Here is a 25247-nt window from a genome sequence, read left to right as displayed (position 1 = left end):
TATTACAAAGTTATCTGCCATCTGTCTGGAATTACTATTTACCAACACTGATAGTGTCTTATACAACAGTAGCACATGTAAATATTAAACTCAAGCCGCTCTCACTGAAAAGTTTTGGGCAAATTCACACACGCTCACAAATTGTGCCACCTTACTTTGCTCAGATTCCATACAAAAATAATCCCTACTTCAAGCCATGGTTGCAAGAAGACTAGCTCAAACTGACATTCCTTAAGAAGTTCAAACCCTACATGCAATCCTCAAACAGCCTCTCCACTAAATAAATTATTGTACTTTCTCATATTGATGGTAGAACGGACCTTCTTCGGACTCACCCCTGGTAATACTGAAACTCATCCTACACACAATTTAATAACTTACATTTTGCATTGGATTAAAAAACACTATGGTACCAACTTCAAGCCATCAACACACAAACCAGACCGTTTTGCAGACAATTTCCCCAGAACTAGCAATACTGCAAATCAGGAGAGCTTGCAAAAGAGGAAATAACACGTATCTCTACGTATCCAGTCTTTGGAACAAGAGCCTGCTAAATTTTAGTCTCCCCTCATCGTTACAAAAATTCTGGAAGTACCTCAACACTTATGTTTTCAGTCAGTGTATACCACTACTCTATATTCCTATGATTGATTGCACTCAGCAGCTCTTGTCCAACAATTATGTACCTAGCTCCAATGTACTCGCATCGAATGCATCAAAACTTTACCACGTACATCATGGTCCACCATCCCACTGCACTAATGCCGGTAGCCTGCTTGAATTTTGGGAGAGAAAGTGGCCTAACGGCTAGGGATGTCAACCTCGGAGCTGGGGAACAGGGTTCGAGTCTCGGCAGGGAAACTCAACATTCTGTGATTCTGGGCAAATCACTTAATCTCCCTGTGCCTAACAAAAATGAATATGTCCATCTGTAATGTAACTGGTGCTCATGCAAATCGACCGGATACCTTCGGGTCAGAAGGGTATATGTCATCCTGTGGTACATTTCGGACATCTGGTGTAGTATAGTCTTCCCATGGGTCTGGCAAGGCTGGGGGATAATATGGCTCCTGTGGATCAGCCCCTATATCTGATATGTTGTCCCCATTATCATCATGTGTGCTAGATGGTGTAGGGGAGAGAGGTGGTGAAATATGGGGGGGGGAGGGATTGGGTGCAGGAGGCGGGAAGGTACATGCATAGGTAAGGTAGCAATGTCCTTCTTCTTTGGAGCCGGTGCTGTTGCTGGTGCCTCGACCAGTTTTGGGATCTTTTATGAGAGCCTTTTGCTTGGGGTCCGGAGCAAACAAGTCTCTTTCAGGAATGTGGCCTTTCGGCGTGGAAGCTTCTTTCGGCGCCGCCGCGGCTTCTTTCGACCTTTTGTCTTTATTGGGGGAAGCCGGGGTCTTTTTTGGGTCCGAAGTCTTTTTCGGTTCCGGGTGTTTCTTCGGGTCCAATACTTTTTTCGGCTCCGGCGCGTGCTTCGGCTCCGGTGCTTTTTTGGTGCCGGAAGCTTTCGTTAGCTCCGAAGTTGTTTTGGGTGCCGATGGGAATGAGTGTTTCGGCGCCGATGGCTTCGGAGCGGTACCAGGCGGTTTCTTGGGGTCGACTCGAGCCCGAGTCGCCCGAAGGCCTTATTGACTTCTTGGCCGAGCCCGAAGGTGGGGCCGTCGAAGTTGTATCTCGGTGTGCACCCGAGCCCGAGGGCGAGGGTGGGACCGTAGCCTTTTTTGTGTGCGTCGAGGGAGGGCTGGGGTCGACGGTCTTACTTACTACCCGCTGCGCGGGAGTCACATCCTCGACATCAGAATCTTCTGCCTCCGAGTTGCTGTCGACGTCGTGTTCTTCTGGGTCGTCGACGCCTTCCTGGAAAATGTCATCCGGAATCGAAGCTGAAGATCTTTGAGCCATTGTTCGTCTGGCTCTCCGGTCCCGGATAGTCTTTTTGGAGCGGAAGGAGGCACAGGCTGAACAGTCCTTGGCCTCGTGCTCCGGAGAGAGGCAGAGGTTACAGACCTCGTGGAGGTCGGTGTGGGGGAACTTCGACCCACATTGAGGACACCTTTTAAATGGCGTCCTTTCCATTAGCTGGAGTCAAGGCCTAGTTGGGCCCGAAGGCCGTAGTCGACGACCGGAATGGACGTTCTTGGTCTCGAAGAGTAGTGTTGACAGGAAAACGCTTTCTAGAGTAGTTTCTTGAAGCCGATGTGGATTGCGCGCCGACGGTAATCGGTTCCAACACGGAGCGCTGGAACCACATCCAAGCCAGGTGGCAGAATAAATCTGGGGATGGAGCCGATGCCCATGCGCAGTATCACCCAAAGGAGGAGTCACCTATCCCGTGACATCCAAAGACTTTCTACAACAAAAACAAACTGCAAACATCCGGCCCAACACTAGGTGGCCATCTATGCATAGTGTGCAATCTGCAGCTCATATGCCTCGAACATATGTTTTAAGAGGAACCCTATATAAATGAAAATAAGAATGCTGCACCCGGTACACCAAAATACCAACAAAACAATTGAAAGCTCAAATAAAGCATCTGTTACTGTGTGACTTTGGTGGACTTAATAATGGCAGTATAATATTTTTATTCTCTGAACATTACACTCCTAATTGATAATTGTTAATATTAATATTATTAAGCATCTTTATTCGATTCACAGAATCATCAAAGCAATCAATACAAAACATTATTATTAAAAATAAGAAATACAAGCATCAATCTTCATTCCAGTTACAGAACAATAAATAAAGTGCAATTTAGCAGTTTTAACAGCAAATGCATACAAATTTAAAGTGCTAAGTGCCTAGCAATCTCATCTTGAATCCAATACCTAAGGCGCAGTTATGCAGTTTTAGCAAAGTATACATACATTTTTCTTAAAGTGCATGGTGCCTAACAATCTCATCTTAATTTAAAAATGTTCGATTTAAAAAAAAAATTATAATTTCGTATCGATCAGGAGTTAGTTTAAGAATCAATAACGGAATTTTAATTACATAAGTGCAAATACCTCGAACGAATTTTACATTTATGATAAGTTTTAACAATCGACTATGATGTAATTTAATATTATAAAATACAAGTGCTGCAAAGAGATATCAATTCCTATAGAAGGATCACAAGATCAAATTTTTCCCTTTTTCATTGTTCATTTAGAACTTTAAACCTCGCTTTGATCTAATAAAATTAGCTGCCAATAAAAATCTACTTGTTCCAAATACAACCAACTTCGAGATATCTGACTTTAGGATACAGCAGCATTTCAATATATTTCCTGATGCACAGATTCCTGCCGAAAGGTTTTAACCATTTTTTCCTTGGGATTTCATATAACGGGCAGAAAAATAGTACATGAGCAATGTCCTCATTTCTTCCTAGAGAGCACTGAATACATTTAGAGTCATTTTCCTCACCATCCCTTTTCCCCCACCTGGATGTAAATGTCTTGATTTGCAGTGTGCCGTATCTAAATTTTAGGTACAGTACTTTGGCGAGTAAAGACTCGATCTCGTCTAGGAAATATTCAAAGCATGGGGTTATTTTGAAACTCAAGAACTGGTTTGTGAGAGAGCCATATCTCCAATTTAAAGTGGTGCTCTGCTCAATAAAATTCCAGAAGATGGTTTTACATTCCTTTTTGGATTCAGGGGTTAACAGGTTTGGCTGTTCCCAGAACCTGCTCAAACCCAGATCCGAGAACTATCTACGAATATGGACCAACCATGGAAAAGTAACAAAAGTATCAAGAGTAATCAATTCACTTAATGCTTGTCTATATATTTGCAGTTCCTCCGTGGTCCATATTCTTATCCAATGGGAAAGGGTCATCCAAATGGCCCTATGCTCAATCCGCCTAATGTCCAAATCAAGCATTAGGGGGATCACAGGTGTATTTTGTGGTAGGGCAGTAAACCTCCTCAAGATCTTGTTTTCCCTTATAATTAGAGGTAAGAGGGCTGCCCCCCCACAACTCCGTGCCATATAGAGCCGCCGCTTGGGCCCTAGATTTATAGACTTGGAGTGCTGGTGTAATAGCCTTGGACGTAGTAGAGAATGTTTTTTTTGTAACTGGAGCTGCGTTTTGTATAAGGATCGATTTAGATTTTGTACGCTGTGGGTTCCATGAAAATTTGGAGTCAATAGCTACCCCAAGGTATACAAAATTTGAAACATGCTCCAAAATTACTACGTTCGAATGCATTTTGTTTTTAAAGCATTTATGGGGTCTGATGGTCATATATTTATTTTTTACTGGATTTATTTCCAGCCCCTTTTGCCTACAATACACGTCCAATGAATTTAGGAGGTTTTGGGGACCCTTAAGATGTTTGAGATAACAGATTGGTATCATCGGCAAAGGTTAGTGCACAGATATGTTCACCTCCCAATTTCGGGGAATCATGATTGGCTTTTTGGAGCGACTATCATATCATTGACGTATAAGAGAAATAGGGTGGGTGCCAGGACACAGCCCTGGTGCACGCCCCTTTTTACTGGTATCTCTTCCGTCAATTCTCCCCTTTTCCCCCACCGCACTTTCGCAAACTTATTCTCATGGAGCCTAACTAACTGCATTACGATGTTATTCGGGACCCCTTGCTGGAGTAGGTTGGCCCATAGTAGGTCTCTAGGGATGGAATCAAATGCGGCCTTTAAATCTATAAAGGCCACATACAGACAACCACGTCTTAACCTCGTATATTTTCATGCTATGATTATTAACCTAAAGACCTGATCTATGGTGCTTAGTCTCTTCCTAAAACCAGCTTGGGATAGGGAAAGCACATTATTATCTAAAATCCCCTCATTAATTCTGTCTAAGATCTGTTTTGCATAGACCTTTTGTAATATATCTAGTAAGCTAATAGGTCTATAATTAGCTGGATCGTCCCTAGAGCCTTTCTTATAGATCGGGACGATCTCCGATCCTTTCCATGAGTCAGGGATGGGCTGACCTCTAGTAATATCATTGCAGAGAAGGTTAATATATGGGGCCCATACATCTATCTCATGTTTAAACAGATCACCCGAGATCTTATTGAGGCCGGGAGCTTTAGAGGATTTTATGGCAGCAATTGCCTTTGTTGTCTCTGCCATACTAAATTGAAGAGGTGTGGTTTGATTAGGTAACAATAGAGTTTCAATACCAACTGGGGAGTCTTCAGTCGATTATGCAGGAAGGACATATAGGTGGGCAAAATGGTCATACCAAGACCAAGGATCCAGATTATAGTCTTGGGCCGGGGCATTTGCCTTGGAGCCATTTGCAATAATCTTCCAAAACAAAAAATGGTCACCCCTCTCAGTAGCTTCTAGCAATTCTTCCCAGCTTTCATCTTCCCACCTTCTATGTGCGACTTTCTGGACTTTGTTATACACGTCCCTTGATTGCCTAACCAGAGAGATATCCTTATTTTTTAGGGCCTTAACTAAATTTTGCTTGGCAAGGACACATTCCGTGTCAAACCATGGGTTAGTCTGCCCGATCCACGATATTAATTCCTTTTCAATACAAAAATTAAATATTTGTAATGCAGAGGCAGAGAGTCTTATCATTTCTTCGTCCCCAGAAGGGGGATGCCCATAGCTAAATCTTGTTCTTCGGTAACCATATTTACTCCCTTCAATGGCTCGTAACAACAGTTAAAGTCACCTCCGAGTATGATAAGCTCATTGGGAGCAATAGATTCAAAGGCTTCCTCTAACTGGGTGATTATTGCTGATTCCTTCGAGGGTTCTCTAGGTCTTATATATATATTAAACAAATGAAGCCGATACTTGTTCGGAAATTTAAGACTAAAACCCAAGATATCATCAGAGGCAGTGGGAAAAGTAACTACAGAAGCATTTATGTTATTTTTTATCCAGATTAGAAGGCCTCCAGATGGTCTTCCTCTTACTGATTGGTGAGCCTCTAAACTGAATGTCCCATAGCCAACTTTAAACAGAGGTTCCCTTGCCCAGGTTTCTTGAAAAAGACAAAAATCAAAGGAATTGGTGAAAATCTACCAATCAGGTTCTTGTAATTTCCTAGCAAGCCCTGCTATGTTCCAAGATACCGTCTTTATTTGGTCTGGAATTGAGTATGGTACTAGGATATCAAGGCTATCACGTTTAGCTGTAGAGTCTATAAGTGCTTTAGTTCGGAGGCCAGTATTAATAAAGTGCTAGACCCTTCTAAAAGCATAATGTCATTTAATTGTTCACCCTCAGACCTATGTCCTTCACATGAGGTATGCATTCCAAGATGGTCAACAGGCTGTAAATCCCAATGTGCCTCAGACAGAAGATACATTGTGTCACTCGCTTCAGAATATGGGTTCCATGCTTGGGGTAGTTAATCAATAGCTTCAAGGTCACTATAGCACCTTAAATTATCAGTTCGATAGGGGTCACTGATTCCGTCAGTTCTACTTTGCCTAATGCTAATTCTTGATTCAAAGAGGGAGGTGGATCTTAGATTCATAATAACTAAGTTATTGTTAATATACTGACATGCATAGCTCAATACTATTTGGAAATCAATGTTATGACTTTAACAAGCAGTATGGCGAAGTCTGGTAGAAAGATCATAAATATCTTACCATGATCACCAACAAAGATCACATTAACGCATCGGTGCAGCTTTAGCTGTTTCAGGCCATCCATTAATTGACCTACAATTCTATCAACCTCCTTCAAATGAGTGCTCATCTGCAGATAAATAGAACAGAAAAAGCAGGAAATTCAATAATTGAAAGGAGTTTTGCATGAAAGTTCCAGTGAGCCTAATGTCACTGCTACCAGGCCACTTGAACAACAAATTAGTCATTTCTCAACTACTTTCAGATATGTTCTAAATTGCAACCAACCTCCTAGAATGGGAGAAACATTTACATATGTAAGGAAAAAAAAGTAAAACTTCCCCCATAAATGACATGCTCCCTTTCTGTAGTGGCCTCATTAAACTCCAAGGTTGGATGGCTGACAACCTTGGAGTGCTCAAGATCCATAAAACCGGACATGATTTTGATTACCATGAACATTAGGACACATTTATAGGAGAACCCCTTGATGAACTCGGAATAAAATAATCTCCATCTCTGTAGCACAGTTAAATTCTTAGACTTCACTTTGAACTCTTCTCTAGGACTATTTTCTACATATGCACAATGGTGAAAGCCACCAATTTTCCCCTTCATTCCAGCACGAAAATTAACCATTTGCTGTACCCTACCCACTTAAGAATGGCAGTTCATGTATTGATTATCTCCTGCAAGGACTTTGGCAAAAACAAATTGTCTGGGCATCTAAAGCCTTGCTCAACCACACTCAAGGTCAAACTCTAAAGCTAGACTGTTATCTTTAGCAAAAATATGTTTCCAGATCAATTGACTGTCAACTGATGTCAGACAAATTTGAAACAGTCTGGCTAGTCTATAAACTCTACATATGAAAAAGTCTGTATATTGGACTAGAAGAAATACCAAGTTTGAGAACTAGATAAACTCAAAATCAAAATTTCAAATGACATTCAAAAGCTCATATTTTCTAAATTATATTTGAATTATTTTTCCCATCATCCATCTATACAAGAAGTGGAATCACTGGTTTCCCACCACCGTACCGTGCGTTCCTCTCTCCTCCCAGGTGCTACTTAATGGCAGCTACAGTGAGGACACTCAGCAGTCGCACTGGAGGCATGCCCAACTGCACCCGTCCACGCTTAGACCATGGCCATTGTCAGGAACCCCAGTTCCCCCCCATCCACCGATACCAAGCTGTGCTCTTCGATCCTCTTAACTATGGCTGCCATCCACTGCACTGCTGCATAACACAGCACAGAACACGGAAGGAGAGTTCACTTGAGTCTCCTGCTCTCTCCTATATCCTGCAAGCACCACTCACGCACACAACAGCACCCAGCACCGCACTCGCTCATTCTCACACAAACCAAACACCATCCAAACACCATCCAAACACACCAAACTTGCATGCAGGCTCCTCAACACCCGTTCACTCACAAAATATGCCACGGAGGTATAGGACCTACTGCATGACATGCGCCAGGCCTGCTCTTTCTCACAGAAGCAAAGCAAACCCAACCTCAGTACCAGATATCGCTAAAGCCATCCCCACTGGCTTCAAGATTGTCCGGCAAGCACATCCGCATGAGCCTGGAGGTGGAGTCGCCATCATAGTCAAAGATACCATCAGGTGCACCACCTACACAGACACCACCAGGAGCTACATGGGACACCTGACATTCAAGATACACGTCGCAGACAATTTCTCTCTGGGCGGAACCCTCGTATACAGGCCACCTGGACACCACACCAATTTAGCCAGTGAAATCACAGACTTTGTGGCACCACTTATCATCTAAGTCAGCACCTTCATCCTCCTCTGAGACCTTAACTTTAACCTAGAAGACTGTACTGACCCAAACTCTACTTCTTGTTTTGAAAACCATGCAAACCATGGCCTCATCTAGACAGTTACTAAATGAACCCACCAATACCACCGGACACCTTCAATCAGCAACGTCACACTCTACAACCCAGCAAGTATGACCTGGACAGTTTCAGTATACCCATCTTGCACCATCACATGTATCTACCACAGGAACAGCCCGCCGGAGCTGAAAGAGCATCTCAGAAGAGGAGTGGGTTTCTGTGCTCTATGCACATCAGCCCAAGCACACCAGCTACTAGCAGAAAACCATTTTTTTTTTGTATGTTCTTATATAGCGCTCGAATCACCAGGAGGCATCTCGGCGCTTGCCTTGGGAACCCGTCCTGGTTTTTCCCTGTGAGATAGCCCCTACAGGGCATCCCCAAGGTGAAAGCCAGGCATCCCGCCGCGGGGGGACCGTTAAAAATATCAATAGCTGGATCGTAGCATGTGCCGACACTTTGGCTCCGCTTGTGCGCAACCCAAAGGCAAGAGTCCAGCTACAGGTTACACAGAGGAAATCAGGCTGAAGAAACAGTGTTGCAAGTAACTGGAGAACAAGTCAAGCCACCACTGATAAAGATATCTTCCAGTAAGCCCCAAAACATTACCACCAGCAGATACAGAACCCCAAGCACACAGCCCAGGCAGATCACACAGATGCCAGCAGTAACGGAAGCAAGAAAAGCTTCGCCATCCACAAAGATTTTACCACGCCTCCAGCAACATCACCCCCACACAAGACCTTTGCAACAAGCTCTCGGAATTCTTCTGTAAAAACATCACCTCCATATACAGCAACTGGACCCTGCTACTGTTGCAACTCAACTTTCAATCATGACCAATGACTGAACCCTGCCCTTGTGGCCTGATGTCACCACTGTCAGAATAGCTGTTACCATGAAGATCATCCACTTGGGTCTCCATCTGACCCTTGCCTCACCACACCTTCATCAAAGGGCTCCTACCAATCAATGAAGAACTAACAGCCATCCTTAATGCCTCCATCAACTCAACCAACGTCATACCCCTGCTTAAGAAATCATCCGCTGACCTAGCCATGCTGTCTAACTACAACCTCATCATTTTAGAGAAACTAATCAACCGAAGCCTCACTGACCACCTCAAATGCCACTAGCTGCTCCTCAATGCCCGCCGTCTGGATTCAGGCACAACCACAGTACAGAAAAAGCACTCATTAATGCCACAGATGGCAACTGCATGATCCTTGACAGAGGGGACACAGTGGCCCGTATTCTCCTGCACCTCTCTGCAGCATTTGAAATGGTCTCTCACCCCATCCTCATCAGGAGCCTGCATGAGATTGGCATCCAAAAACCTGCGCTCCGCTGGATCTGCTCCTTCTTAGCAGATAGAACACAAGCTATCAGCCTGGCATCTTACTCCTCGGAAGACCAAAAACTCATCTGCCGAGTTCCTTAAGGTTCATCGCTCAGCCCCACCCTCTTAAACCCACACATGATCCCTCGGGCCAATGTCATCTACGTAGAGGACATCAACATCTGCTATGCAGAAGACACACAACTCATACTCTCCCTCTCAGAAAAGACCCCCAACACAAGAAACAAGTTCAACGCCTGCATGACGCAGCCGCTAGCTGGTTGAAAGCCAACTGTCCCAAGCTCAACACGGCCAACACAGAAGTAGTGATCCAACTGGTGGCTGGCCAAACTCGAACAGACACTCAGAACCCAGTCCAGGAACCTCGAAATAATATTCAACAGCAAATTGGACATGACTGCACATGTCAACACCATCACTGCATCCTGCTTCAACTCCTTGAAGATGCTGAGGAAAATCTTCAGAAGCAACAAAAGAAAAACTATCATTTATGCCATAGTCACCAACAAGTTGCACTATGGAAACACCCTCTACACTGGGATCACCAAGCAGATCCCTAGAAGAGTACAGACCACCCAGAACTCGATAGATGCACTCATCCTTAACCTCCCACACAGAACTTACATTAGACTACACCACAGGGAACTACACTGACTTCCAATACACAAACGTGCTCAATTCAAACTCCTAAAACACAAATTCAAGGTACTCCACAACTCAGGCCCCACATACCCGAACAGTCACATATCCTTCCAAACACTATCTGTGAGAAAGTGCCATCTTTCTTGCCTTGGTATGCCCCCACTTTTTTCTGAACTGCTGATGTGCTTTGACTGAGTGTGCCCTGGGTTCCTGCCAACCAGGTACCCAGGGCCTGTGTTCCTTGTCTAAAACTGTGTTGAAACTAAAACCCAATTGGCATCTCTGGCCACCTATCAGCCCCTAGTAAATGGTACCCTAGGCCCCGAAGGGCATGGTGTCCAGAGAAGAACCCTGAGGGCTGCAACACTTATTGTGCCACCCTCAGGGGCCCTGTACTCTGACACCCACACACTGCCTTTGCAGGCTGAGTGTTTAAGTAACAGAACTAAACAGAGAGTCGACATGGCACACACCCCTGTGTGCCATGGCCACAGAACCCACTGCCCTGGCCTACTTCAGTCACCCCTCTAGCTGGGTGCCCTATGCCAGAGGTGTGGGCACAGGTGCATGAGCCCCGTGCCACTACAGTACCCAGGGCCAATCCTGGGCACTGTAAGTCCAGTGATGCCATTAAGAGTATATGGTGCTGGGAGGTTGTCACTACGAACTCCACAGCACCATAATGGCTACACTGAAGACTGACAAGTTTGGTACCATACTTCCCAGCACATTAAACCCGCACTGATGCCAGTGTGGGATTTAATGTAAAGTGCACCAGAGGGCATCTTGGAGCTGCTCCCTGAAAACCTAACCTACAATCCACGTCTGAGCTGAGTGGCTGCAGAGGCTGCCACACAGCAGACATGTTGCTGGACCCCTGGGTGGAGAGCCCCCCGCTCTCCTGGGCCTGCAACAATGCACATCCTGGGTGAGGTGCTAGGTCTCCTCCCCCAGGATGGGCAGGGGTAAGCTTCGAAGGCATGCCGTCTCTGTGAGCTTCTCCAGGCCATTTGCTGCCCCCAGCAACTGGACCCCACCAGTTCTGACCCCCACTCTGGCGGGAAGACTGGCAGAAAAAACTACGTCAGGAAGGGGGGGGTGCCAGCCTATGCCAACCCCACCCCTCAGGTGGGGGAGACGAGGTGAAGCACGACCCCTGGCTCTGGCCATCTTGAAGATGGGGAGCCCTGCTCAATCACTGTTAGGCTCCTGCCCCCCTCCCACAGGAGAGGAGCAGGCTAGGGGGTGTACTCCCCCCAGGACAGGGACCTATTGGTCCCTGCCCTTGCCCAACCTGTAACGCCCCTAAATTCAATATTTAGGGGCTCCCTGAACCTTCCTTCCTCAGATCCCGATACCAAAAGAAGAAAGAAGATCAAGAAGAAGAAGACCCGCCGCGCAGCTGCTAACAATAGGACGAGAACAACTGACTTGGCCCCAGCCCTACCAGCCTGTCGATCCTGGAACCTGCTCCTGCCTAAATCCCGGTGACTCCTGCGGACAGCAACCTTGGGACACCCAGAGGACCTGCCTGCCTTGACCCTCTTAAAGAATGGGACTCCCATCAGCAGAGGCTCTGCTGCAACAACTCCCCTGGTGCCAGCCAGGAAGCTCCGGACCTGCCCACTCTGCACCCGGCGAGCCCGGCCCGTGCCAGAGTGATCCAAGACCACGAGGACGTCCCCCCGGCGACTGGGACCCGAAGTCCAGTGACCAAAGACCCTCCTCGACGAACCAGACGAAGCCTGCAGACTCAGAACCAGGGGCCCCACCAACCGCCACCAGCTGAGGGTAAGCTTTTCCGACACCCAAAGACACCTCTACACCCGTCGCAATACAGCCCCCAGTGCCTCCCTTTGGGGTACCTACCTGTGTTCCAAGAACCCAACTTACCTCTCGACGTGCTGGTCGCCCCTGGAGAGTCTCCGCCCCCGAGCCTGCAGCCTTTGTTCCCTTTTGACCTTTTCCATTGGATAACATTGAGCGCCCGACGGCTCAAAAGCACCCTGCACCCAGCCGCCCGAGTACCGCTGGCTGTGCCACCTTTGTCCTATCCTACTTCCCCCTTTGCCCTGAGCAAGTGACCAGGAGCCCAGCTCCCACAGCCGCGTGGTCTGCTAGCCAACAGCCACCAACCGGATGCCCCCATCCCCCATTGGATAACATTAGGCCTAACGACCTCTGCACCCGGCCGCCCCTGCGCTGCTCAGGGGGAACCAACTGTACCTACCTGACCCTGGGGGACCCCTGAATCTGTGCCCAGAACCACAACTTCAACAGTCGAGTACTCACCAGGAAACCGGTAATTCACTTACATACCTTGAATAACATTGACTGGTTTGACTCGAAAAATCTTCTGTTTACTTTTGAAAACTTGAAATATTCATATAAAATCATCCGAATCCCGGATTCCGAAATACTCGCCTGTGATCAGGAGAGGAGCCAGTACTGTACCTTGTAGGCCAGTGCTGAAGCGCAAAAGTTATCTCTAGCGGGTTTACTAGTAACTTGTATTTTCTCCATAGGAATCCATGGTCTGCTTTTCTATGAAATTTCTAGTGTCTACTTTTGAAAACTAGAAATTTTCTTTAAAAATCATACAAAATACTGAAACCTAATTACTTACCTGTTTTGAGTTGAGACCCTAGTGCTGGCCCCAGGAGACCAGCACTGGATTACAAAAGTAACAAGATCGTACTTTACCTGCAACCTGAATTTTCTCCCATTGGATAACATTGCTAAATTCCTATTGAAAAGTTTCTAACTGGGAACTTTTAAAATAGCTTTTTATTCCTGAAAAATCACTACAATACCTAAAACGTTTTTGCTAAACTGTTTTCAGCTTAGACCCCAGGACTGAACCTAGGAGCCAGTCCTGGAATTACCAAAGTAATCTACAAAGTAATCAACTGTGTATATATAAAGAAATCGATTGAGCTCAATGCTAAATTGTGTGTAGAATTGTGTTGCCTACTGCAACCCCTGTACCCATTGTGTTTACAAAGTTTATTGCCTTTCTGCAAAGTACTCATCTGAGACCTCTCATATTGGGAGCAGTATATTTTTTGATACCTGTTGGTTCTAGAAATAAAACAACTATATATTTTGATATAAAAACAATTGGCCTGGAGTTCAGTCTTTGAGTGTGTGAAACCTTTTGCTGACTGAGTGTGTACAACAAATGCTTTACACTGTCCTCTGGTACTGCCTTACTGCTCGACCAAGCTACCACTTTAGAGAGTAAGGTCACACCTGGCTTTAACCTCTGTTATACCTCTGGGGTTTGTGGACTCTATACACACACTGTACCTTATTCTGGTCCAGTATATATAGAGCCACTTTCTCACACTATCCAGACACCAATTGGGGAGGAGGGAAAGAATGAAGATTGAAAGGGGCTCAACATAGGATGCAGGATATGATTTGCAAATACTAGGAAATAAGTGACAAAAAAGAAACAGATTAATACAACCGGTCCATTAATGTTTCCTTGATGTTTTTGCTATTCCATAACACGTACAAGAGGCCAATACAAGAACACCTGTCCATAGAAAGTAGATTATAGTGTGAGAGCTCAGGGTGTATTAGGAATTCTACTAGGCAACATATTTTTCCCCGATAGAAACATCTGTCTAGTCTGCATCTTCAGCTCTGTTCTCATCTTATTATGCAATATCCTAACTGATCCCTTCTTTTCTTCTGATGGTGACGAGTGCCTCCACCATTTCTGTGAGTAGTTGATAAGTAACCTTCAACTATTCTCTTTATGTATTCAGTGCTTCATTCCTGTGGAAATTCAGGGCTTAATTTTCAGAATAGAGTATTTTTCTGCATTATTATTCCAGTGCAGCTAAGCACCCATGACACTATTGGTAGAAGAAAGGACGGTAGGAGGAAAAGCAAAATAGGACTGAGTTCTAGATAATTACAAGTATTCATCTATTCGGGGAGGGAGGCGTGGCTTGATGCTAATGAGGTGGGACGTGGACCTGCAGAGCTCCCTGCCAAGCTCTGCCATCCAGGCTTATCCTGCAGAATCACAGCCGATCTTGCCCGAAAAAAGACAAGGTGATGTTGATGCCTGACCTTCCCTGGACAGCTGATGCCTGTACTGTGTGGTTCGGTGTCCTGTTGAGCCGGCGGGGAGAGAGCCGCTTTGGTGCACCATGAGGCCACATACTAAGATGGCGATGTACGGCAGCCGCTACTGCTTCTAACCGCTAACGGCTGGCACTGCAGCTCCCACCATCTGGCATCGATGACACACTTTGGGGTCCTTTGACTCTCCGGCAGAGCCAGGAGGTATGGCGTAGAGCAGGCTGTAAGAATCTGGGGAGATCAGGACTGCAGGTGAGAGCGGCGAGCAGCATGCTGATTCACAACTTGGTTAGCTGCTGACACGATACTACCCCAGCATCACCACGATTGAGCGGCGCTGCCTGTTATCCCTCCACTGGCTTTGCATTGGCATTTTTCCTGGCTTCAGATAGGAGGCCTGAAGTCTGTCTCACCGGATCCTGAGACCCCGCCGGCGGCGTGGGAAGCGATGAGCCACATGGATGAAACTGTGCCCTACCGGAGCAGCTGCCTCACACATGCTGCCCCCTAGCCGAGTTCCGGTCTACCCAGTGAAACGGCACGAGACCCCGGGGGTGACCAGTCCTGCACCGGGCCCTTTCCTGGGGCCGTGAGGCACTGTGGTCCGTGAGGCTGAGGGAGCTGCTGGCTGATGTGGCTGACTGCAGGAGAAGCCTATGACCACTTCCCCCATTAAGAAATTGTGGGAATAGAGACCCCTGGTGACATATGGGTCCTTGTGGGGACAAAGCTGGTATCCTGGCATGCTCTTGCTTGGGGACGGATCATGGCCTTCTCCCCTTTTCCACAACTGGCAGATGCCAGAACAGTGAGCAGAGGCCCAAACACAGACACAGGGTGCTTCCCTACCACGTGTCCCACTCTGCCCATTGGCTGCAGGCAGTGCCCTTGCCCATCAGCATGCGCTGCACCCTTTAGGGCCATTTAGGGTGAGATCTGGATCTGTGCTGAGGGACTCGCTCCATACTACCTGACTTTGGCCGCGGACGGCTGAGCGAGGCATCCGGACCCTAACAATCATATGGCTGGTCACCTGATTAATTCCCTGGTTGCCTTAGGCCATGGACTTACCTACATACCACAAGACTTGTGACAAACAGAGGGAACACCCCCCTCCCCTTAATGCTGGATTTTGCCCACCTGGCCACATTAGGCGGCATACTCCATGGAAGGAGCTGATGAGCATTCATTGGCCCACCCCCCTTTTAAATTTAGCTGCGAGGCTGCCTGAGAACCTAAGCATCTTCTGGGTAAGGGCTTGACCGAAATCTTTGTGTCGAACCAGGACGTTAAAAATCTTAACGTACCCTCCACCAGTGATTTGATGCAGCTGGTGAACCACCCAAGATGGGTGAGTTGTAATTGCTAGACATATCATGAGCCACCCGCCCACTTTATTCTTTAGATGTGCCACCTGCCTGCCACATATTTCTTCCTTTACACAGCGCCGGTCACATTTGCTTTTTACTAAGAATTGTATTGCATGCTGTCTCCCCAGAGGCTGTTTCTAATGATGTATACCATTATATTTTAGTTTTAGGTCGGTTTTACTACAAGGTACCTCAATGTTAGGTTGCTTGTGTGTTCGGTTTACATTGAATACTAATAAGGAAACCAACCACTGTCTAGATAGTCATTTTCTAATGTTTGGTCGTGAAGAATTGCCACTTGATCATTCTGACATCCTAGGCAAGACACATGCTGACATGTACACTGTAGCCACTGCTGAACATTACCTTAGTGGTGAACCACCAAACATTTTTAATTGAGACCTGTGGACTGATTAAAATTCATTTTGAGTATCACTGTGTCTCATTTTGGAATCCCCTTCTCAGCTCCCTCACACCTTCTACATGCATTTACACCACGAGGCCCCATACTCACACCACACTTTACTGCTTTGGGAATAAAAGATCTCCGACAAAGAGCCCCTCATAGGGTGCCCATTAGGCATTGCAGCACCGGCCTGACAAGGAGCATACCCTATGATGAAGCATGACACCCAGCAGGGTGTGTGAGGGCCCTCATTTCAAAAGTGTATGGCACCCCGTCTCCAATCTTGGGTTATCTTGATATACCGACAAGGCCCCCGACTTCTTTCTTCTCTAAGGAACTCATACTCCGGTCTTAACCATGACTGACATTCATTGCTGAAAGCACTGGGTCTACCTAGGGGGACACTAACTCTGCCTCAGACCCATGCCTATGGGCGACACCGAGATGGGAAAATACTCAAAAAACAAGCATTTGCAATGCAATAGGTCTCGCATTCACACAATTTTGAGCTATTGGCATTGTAAATGACAATGCCTTTGATGGTTTGGGGTTTAAAACATAAATACAAGGCATTGTTATTTACAATACTAATAGCTTAAAAAATGAAGGGAACGTCATCATCTATACCAACAGAAAGGGCGCTTTAGATATATCAGGTCAAAGAGCAAACACCCAGCGCTAGGTCTGCGAGACTTAAAAAGTCTATTTGTGTCTTGCAGATGTGCACATTGTGATGTTAGGACATACACTGAAGGGGCACGTGCACGTATGTATGAGATGTTGGACATAAACAAAAGCGACAAATATAACTACATGCACATTGCTGCATCATTTACTTACGGAAGGGGGTGGAGTGGGGGGGTGCAAAGCTTTACAATGGTGTGGCCGCGATGGCCTTGCGGACAAAGACCCCATTCACCAAACACAACCTCCATCTGCTGTGACATCATGCATGCAGAGATATGCATTGGTGTGTGTGTCTACTTCCTCTTTTACATACGTTTTATAATGCAGTTTTGCAGCCTGTCCATTCCTGTAATCAACAGGTGTTATTACTCAACTTAAGAATACTCTGAGAGCCGAAAGAAGGGACTTTTTAGAAACTGCATATTACCTTTGAAGTTGGGATGTAACCATTTCATAAATGCAAGAATATCAATAAAAAAGATCTTCTTAAAACTGCACTCGATTTACCAACCTCGGAAAAATGGAAGGTTCAGTTGGCCTTGCTAGAATAGTAGCCCGTGACCTGCAGGTCGCAGCAGATATCAGTGCCAGCTTGACTCAATGACCCTTCTTGAGGGCTCTATGCGCGGGTCTACAGTGGTTTATTTAGTTTGCTTGAGATCAAGAATATCCCCTTCCTCTCTCTTGCTCGATTAGTTAGATAGATAGATAGATAGACAGACAGAAAGACAGACAGACAGACAGACACAGACAGACACACACACACGTATATTGCACCTTTATAAAAAAAAAAAGCATTGGCATAGCCAATAGGTCTCGCCTTTGGGACCTGCTGCATAACTAAATACTTATAAGGTCCCAAAGGCGGGGCCTATTGGCTATGCAAATGCAAATGCAAATGCAAATTGGGTTAAAATTCACTTTCAGGCCATTCAGTTATTCGTGCGAATGTTCTTTGACTCCCACATGTCGATCATAAACTCCCTCCGCTATTATTTCACTCATCCAATCACTACTTCAAAGACTTACTCATTCATTTACTCACACAATATTAATGAAGGTCACTACGCGTTGTAACATCGAATAAGGATTAACCACACACACACACAACGCTGAGTGCAACACTTGGTTAGAAGAAGTACTTCTTTTACAGACAGCACATGTCAACTCACAGAGTAGAAGGGATTCCCGCAGAGACGGCCAGAACACGGAGCTCAGGCAGCGTTAAATAGTGCCGGTCCCTGCAGTGCTGCACACTGACAGTGAAGTTATGGCAAAAGACCAACAGTGGCAGGTTCATCCTAATTAGTAATCGATCAATCCATAAATAAAGAAGTGGCGCATGAATGCGGGGCTTTTCTCATGAGCCCATAAGCAGGGACCGCCGAACACCAAGGCTGCCTGATCTTGATGCCACATTGTGCTCCCCTTCACTTGCCATTTAACTCTCTCTTGTGCCTTTGTTTTCATCCCTGTTTTCTTCCTTCTTCACGGTTTTCCTTTATGTTTTTTACTCATCCTGTCTTACCTTTCTCACTCTGGCTGGGGGTCAAAGTCCGATCATGAGAAAAAAAGACCCGGGCTCCAAAGCGAAGTGTTAGTGCCCATCCAATTAACCACCGCAGAAATTAAGCCCCGGGCACCTTGCAGTGCTGAACACTGGCAGTGGAGTTATATAAATGGACCATTATTCACTGGTCTGTCATTAGTCTTCTAAAGACTGCCAGTCACTGGCACCACCTCCATGCAGATGTAACACACATTCTAACAAAAGTCAAAGTGGACAAAGAAAATGAAGTGCCTATATGCGCCGCCTGGAACCTCGAGGCACTGGGTAAAGTATAATAACTACCAGTGATAATGCCTCGCCGAACTGCATCGAACGGCACTTCCTGCTCAGCTGAAGGCTAGCGCTGCGTCTACCTTCATTCCCCACGGCCGCTCGGTACCATAACGGTGACACCAGCTCTTTCACAATCTGCAAGACTTGAATTATCGCTAGTTACAAAGACAAGACACCAGCTGCGCCGCTTCTAATTCCAACAGGTTTCATCATTGCAGGGCCTTGCGGGCTGACGAGACAGCACAGAGAGGCTGCAGAAAAAGGCGAGCTCCCTCTCACGGGAAGCAGAACTAGCAAATAAACAATAATTGACTGCTCGCCAAGACGTGATGGACCCTCAGGGCTGGAGGCTGCCCTGCATGGGGAAAAACAAGCCCGGGCACGTGAAGCTCACAAACAAAAGTGAAAGCTCATTTAAACAAGCATTTACAATGCAACGGTTTCGCCTTTGGAAAAGTTAGAGCTATTGGCATTGTAAATGACAAAATTTGTATTTATGTGTTGGTTTTGAAAACACAAATAAATGGCATTGTCATTTACATTGCCAATAGCTTAATCTCTCGCAAAGATTAGGTGTTCATCCAATCCTTGGCCTCTCTGCAAAGGCACTCAGCAAAGGTCACGTATACCGGCTGCAGTTGTTCAATGCAAACGTGTGGTTAGGGTGGCGATCTACGCAAACGTTAGTGTGCATGTTTAAGTCATATCCTTAATTAAATAGGCCCCGTTCCTTTCATGCCTCTCACTTTTTCCATCCCACTTAAAGCCCTGCGCACCGTAATGAATGACCGAGATGAACTACAGCAAAGGTCCTAGACAGCAGCCTGCTCTCCTGCGGAGAATGTCGTGCGAGGCGAACACTCGTCTGCAGAGAGAGGCTGCCACCAGGTAGAGACCCCTTCCCACTCATTATGGTCAAAACCCACCCAACGGTGCACAACGGCACATAAACTGATAGTTTATGAGCAAATCGATAGTAATCGTTGTGTTAATCGACAAATTTGGCGAAAATCACTTAGGTGCCTAAGTTGGAAGAGGCAGTCAAGTGATTAGCTCCGTATCCCAATAAGCATAGGAGCCGCGGTGGGAGGTGAGAATGCCTAACAAATGCAAACACCCACGACTTTCAGTGACCCGTCACGTCACCTACTCCCAACTGGGTGTCACTTTAGGTTTTTAAGTAGGCTGCAGCACAGCGGGTGTCGCTGGTGTTTACACAGGATCGGGAGCAAGAGCGCTCGAGTCACTGAAGAGGTTATTTGAGGTAAGGATGTATTGTTCATAGTTTGATGGGTTTCTGTACTCGTAAAATTGTGCGGAGTAAAGCCCATGCCTCTAGTGATCGCACGTCACGACCGGCGGCGGCACGAGCTTCAGACATGGTACCGATAAGTACTGGATGCGTCCCTCACACCGAGAACAGCCACAGGAAGAAGATATATAGATTTAGAAACTATGACACGTATTTACTGGGATCTGTACTGAGGTAACCTCATTTAACAAGCGTCACGGCGGAGTCACCAAATGCCTTGGCGCTCACGCCTCACAGGGCTCTGAGGTGACCTCGCCGGCCTCCTTGACACCAGTAATTGAGCAGCGCAGCCTGTTTGTGTAGGCTTTCCCTCTTTTTTCCGAGCACTCTCCAGCGCTACCTCGAGTGACTCAACTCCGGGTTTGCTGTGTCACGAGCACAGCGTTACAAACGCGCCATTGTTTACCAGCACGCTGGGTTTCCTTTACCGCCCACGCTTCTCTCCATCGTATTGGACTGCGTGTAAACACACCTTACAGACACGTGGGGCTCTGCCTCCCGGAGTCTATACCCATTCAGGGCTCCATGAAATGCAACGGTTCTTCCAACCCCGTTTATACTCTAAATGGCCTGATCCGCCGCAAATTTTCAGTAAACAGAAGGAGAAATGCGATTTGTCGCTGTTCAATAAAGCACTAATTGAACAAGCCCCCGCCCTGGAGCAGTGAAGAGCAAAGTAGGTGATCAGCAGCAAAATTCAAGGACCCGAACGCTATGCTTTCACATGAAAAATGGCGGCCGCAAACATCCTCAAAAAAAAGAAAAAAGGAAACACCCACTATGGCCCACCGCTGCATGACGTTCTAAAAGGGGCGGGATGAGTAAAAATCACCGGAACGCCCACGAATCTGCTCCCACAATGACTGACGCATCTCTGTTCCAATGGCTAGCCTCCATTTATGGAGCTAGCCAATGGAACAGAGAGGCGGGACAAAGCCCCAGACTGTTCTCAAAAGATTTCGCCTGCGCGAACGCTGCTGCGCAGCGGATCGCCAGGCGAAACCTAAAAAAGCATGTACACAAAAGTTAGTTAAAGCACATTAGGAACACTGAAGAAAACAAGCATTTACAATGCAATGGTCTCGGCATTATTAAAGGTAGAGCTATTGGCATTGCTCATGACATTTGTTTTCATTTTTTTTCAACATAAATAAATGGTATTGTCATTTACAATGGCAATAGGTGAGCATTAGAGAGTAGTAGAGAATATTCGCCGACAGAGAACCACACACACACAGAGCCCCACACACACACACAGAGCCCCACACACACACACAGAGCCCCACACACACACACACAGAGCCCCCCCCACACACACACACAGAGCCCCACACACAGAGCCCCCCACACACACACACAAAGAGCCACACACACACACACACACACAGAGAGCCCCCCGACACACACAGAGAGCCCCCCCACACACACACACACACACAGACCCCCCAGACAGCCCCCACACAGCGCCCCACACACACAAATGAAGGATTAGAAGTAAAAAAATATATAGAAAAACAGTGTAGTGGCACACATGGAGGGTGAGTTTAAAAAAAACAAAATCATGAAGCACACATTAAAGAGTTGCATGCAAGACTGTAGTGTGTGTGGCGCCACTTAGTACACTGTTGCCAGTGTCCCCGAGTTATGTCTGGGGTGAGGTGCAATATACTGGTCCTGACAGGGTGCCATGTTAGTGGCAGAACTAGGGCTGAAATGAGCTCTTCTGGAATATTCTGCAATATATCCTACGTTAGGGGCAGAGGGGAAGTGTTCACAAATGTTAATCAACCTTCAACACACCCAGAGCTCAGTACTTCTAGTCTACTGCAACCTCCGCCCACGGCTATGTAAGGGCACAATCCTTCAAGAATGTTTCTGTACAGTGTATAGACTCATTAGTGTTGTTTGTACTGTATCGCTTTTTTATTAGCACACCTATACATTGTTGTTGCTATTTTCATCACATCGTGGCTATGTGGCTGTATGGCACATACATCAATCTGCTTCCTGCAGTCCTAGCAACTGCTGGCGTGTTGTAACTTTTATACTTAGTTGGCAACAGTTTAAGAACTGGCATCGGAGAAACTGAAGTGGAAGAAAAGCAATGCTTTTCTTTTTGCAATGGAACGCGGAGTACATTGTTTTATAAACTAATTAGCACAATGTTATGGACAGTTTTAAAAGTCCTGATGAAGTCTGCAGACATTCATAAACCCTGTGCACCGCCTGTGGGAAAACGAGAGCCCCAGAGAAGCTCGCATATCCTTATTGGGTAATCCAGCGTGCATGGGTGTGTTTTTTTGGCAAAGGTTCAGTGTGCCCTATTCTCCTGTAATCATTTGTTACTAGTGCAGCGTTTGCCAGCTCCGCTCCCACAGATTGCCCAAGAGAAGTAATCAGAGCATCAAAGGCATTAGGAGCTGTAACGATCCTGGTTTCCAGGCTTTTAAATGACGCTCTATTGTGATCTGACCACACACTGTATGAATGGTAGGCGACGGCACAGCTGGAGCCTTCCTGGGGCCAGGTGTGGTCTTCTTTCTGGTCTCAACAGAAGAAGATTGGTCTTAACAGAAGAAGACTGACCCGGGGCAACAGTTTTACGTGGAGCGCCCACTTTAACCAGGTTACCAAGTTTATCAGGGCATTTCAACGTGTTGTTCCCTTGACACAGACTGGGAAACCTGGATGCTTGGGCGACTCACTGAAGGGACATTAGGCGGGGAAGGGGCGTAGATGGAGCACCAATGTTAATCTGCGACTGAGTAGGGCCAACCTTCCTCCTGTTTGAGCAACTGGGTCTTGTGTTATGTACCGGCGGTTGGCTGCCAGTTCTATTTCTGCACTGGAGATCTCATCGGTAAAGGCCCCAACCGCCTGATTCAAGAACGACAGTATCGATGAAATGGCTCTAGGTCTGGACCTCTTGTCAACCCAAGCATGGTTTTGCCTTTCTCTTCACATGTTAGGGGAATGTCCACAGTCCACAATACGCGGTCCACAGTACACAGATCACAAGAGTTAAACATTGGCACTATGGTCATGGATTTGGGGCTGCACAGAGACGACCACAGACAACTAGCGGAGAGAGTCACCACCACAGAGCGAACCCTAGACAATCTGAACTCCGAGGTGACAACGGTGAGGGATCAGCTGGCAGGAATAGAAGGCAGAATGAAGGTGCTTGAATTATGGGCAGAAGACAATGAAAACGAAGCAAGAAAGAATAACCTTCGGATCATTCGCTTGCCTGAGGGTATCAAGGGCCTGAGCGCTGCCATGACTGCCTTTCTGGAAACATGGCTTTGCAATGAGGTTGCACTGGAAGGCCTCTCCCCTTTCTGTGTGCTTGAACGAACCCACCGTGTTTTGTCTCATCCCCCATTGCCTGGAGCAGGACCTTGTCCTGTCATGGTGAAGGTATTGCACTACAAAGACAGGGACCATATTTTAACACAAGCCCACATTAAAGGAGAAATAACTGTGGGGAATAGAAAGGTCATGATATTTCCTGACTTTCCTAACGCAGTTCAACAGGAGATGGCTTCCTTCACCATGGCCAAAAAACAACTTAAGAAACTTGGCAAAATATATGCCATGCTGTTCCCTGCTCAGCTCAATGTCAGCTACGAAAACTAGTGCATTTTTTCACTTAGCCGCTCCAGCTCTGGGACTCTCAACATGCACGAGAACATTTGAAGGAACAAACAATCAGGATTCTACCAATAAAAACCTGGGTCTCACAGCGAGCATGCAAAAGATAATATGTCAGTCAATAGACTAAAACGTACACATTATAGACATTTACTGATGCAGACAAATTGACGCATCAATAAATGTTATAAGGAACACTATTTACCAAAACTGATAGTGTCCTATACAAAAAGTAGCACATGTAAGTCTTAGACTCCGGCCTCTCAGTGAAAAAGTTTTGGCCAACTTCACACACACTCACAAATTGTGCCACCTTACTTTGCTCAGATTCCATACAAAAATATTCTCTACTTGAAGCCATCAGTGCGAGAAGTCTAGCTCAAACTGACACCTCTTAAGAAGTTCAAACCCTACATGCAATCCTCAAACAGCCTCACCACTAAATAAATTATTGTCCATTCTCATATTGATGCTAGAACGGTCCTTCTTTGGAATCACCACTGGTCATACTGAAAGTCATCCTCCACACAATAGTCTGATTAGACTTCGAAAGAAATATAAAAATTTAGATAACTTCAATTTTGCTTTGGATTAAAAAACACTATGGTACCAACTTCAAGCCATCCATATACAAACCCAGGGCAGGGGAAGCGGCAGCGCAGGAACAGGGACAGCAGGCAGCACATGGGCAGGGGGCTCAGCACAGGGACAGCAGGCCGTGCAGGGACAGCAGGCAGTGCAGGGTCAGTACCTTAAGTTGGGGTCAAGCAAAGAGGGGGGGGCCAGCCTATCCTCCTCTGGGCTCCGACAGTCGCGGACAGGTCCTCCCTTGGTCCATATGCCAACTGCGCGCAAAAAACATGAGGAACTGGTCCGGGCTCTCCTCTCAGCAGCAGAGGCTGCAGGGAGGTGTAGTTTCCAGGCTGGAGGGTCAGGAAGTGTCCCACAATGTGGGAGTCCGCATCCAGCTATAAGACCGCTGGACTATCCAGCTCCTGACTGAAACCTGGCTAACTGAATCTTCGACACCTATAATGGACATTCTGGTTCCCCCAACTACCACATTATCAGGCTCGACAGAGTAGGCAAAATAGGTGGTGGAATTGCGTGCATCTACAGGAACAACCTCTCTGTTCAGAAAGTCAATTCCACCTCCCTACCATCCCCAACATCCTGGGAATACATCTGCCTTGACATTATTAGTGAGGGCAAACCGATATGCTCGCTTCACAGCATTTACCACCCACCCAGGGACAACTTCACCTTTTCCCAACAAATCATGGATATGATCTCAACCAATTCCGGAAGGCAGCTCACCCAAATATATCTTGGTGACTTCAACCTCCACTGGAACGATCGCAATGACGCGGTGGTAAATAGTCTTAAAAACTTCCTCGATGCCCTTAACCTCACCCAAATATGCAACA

At 46.4% G+C, this 25247-nt stretch overlaps 1 protein-coding gene across 7 annotated transcripts in view; it reads right to left on the bottom strand.

The window, feature by feature from the left end:
- Positions 1-25247, bottom strand: part of ENPP2 (ectonucleotide pyrophosphatase/phosphodiesterase 2) — a 442632-nt gene that overhangs the window by 167716 nt on the left and 249669 nt on the right. For all 7 annotated transcript variants that reach the window (XM_078686841.1, XM_078686846.1, XM_078686840.1 and 4 more), the window contains exon 12: positions 6598-6706. In XM_078686841.1, coding sequence (XP_078542967.1) covers positions 6598-6706 — 109 coding nt within the window. The remainder of the gene's footprint in view (positions 1-6597; positions 6707-25247) is intronic.

The sequence above is a fragment of the Lissotriton helveticus genome, chromosome 4_1, assembly GCF_964261635.1.
Source record: "Lissotriton helveticus chromosome 4_1, aLisHel1.1, whole genome shotgun sequence".
NCBI lineage: Eukaryota > Metazoa > Chordata > Amphibia > Caudata > Salamandridae > Lissotriton > Lissotriton helveticus.
The sequence above is the reverse complement of the archived record's forward strand: the minus strand, read 5'-3'. Positions and strand labels throughout refer to the sequence as shown.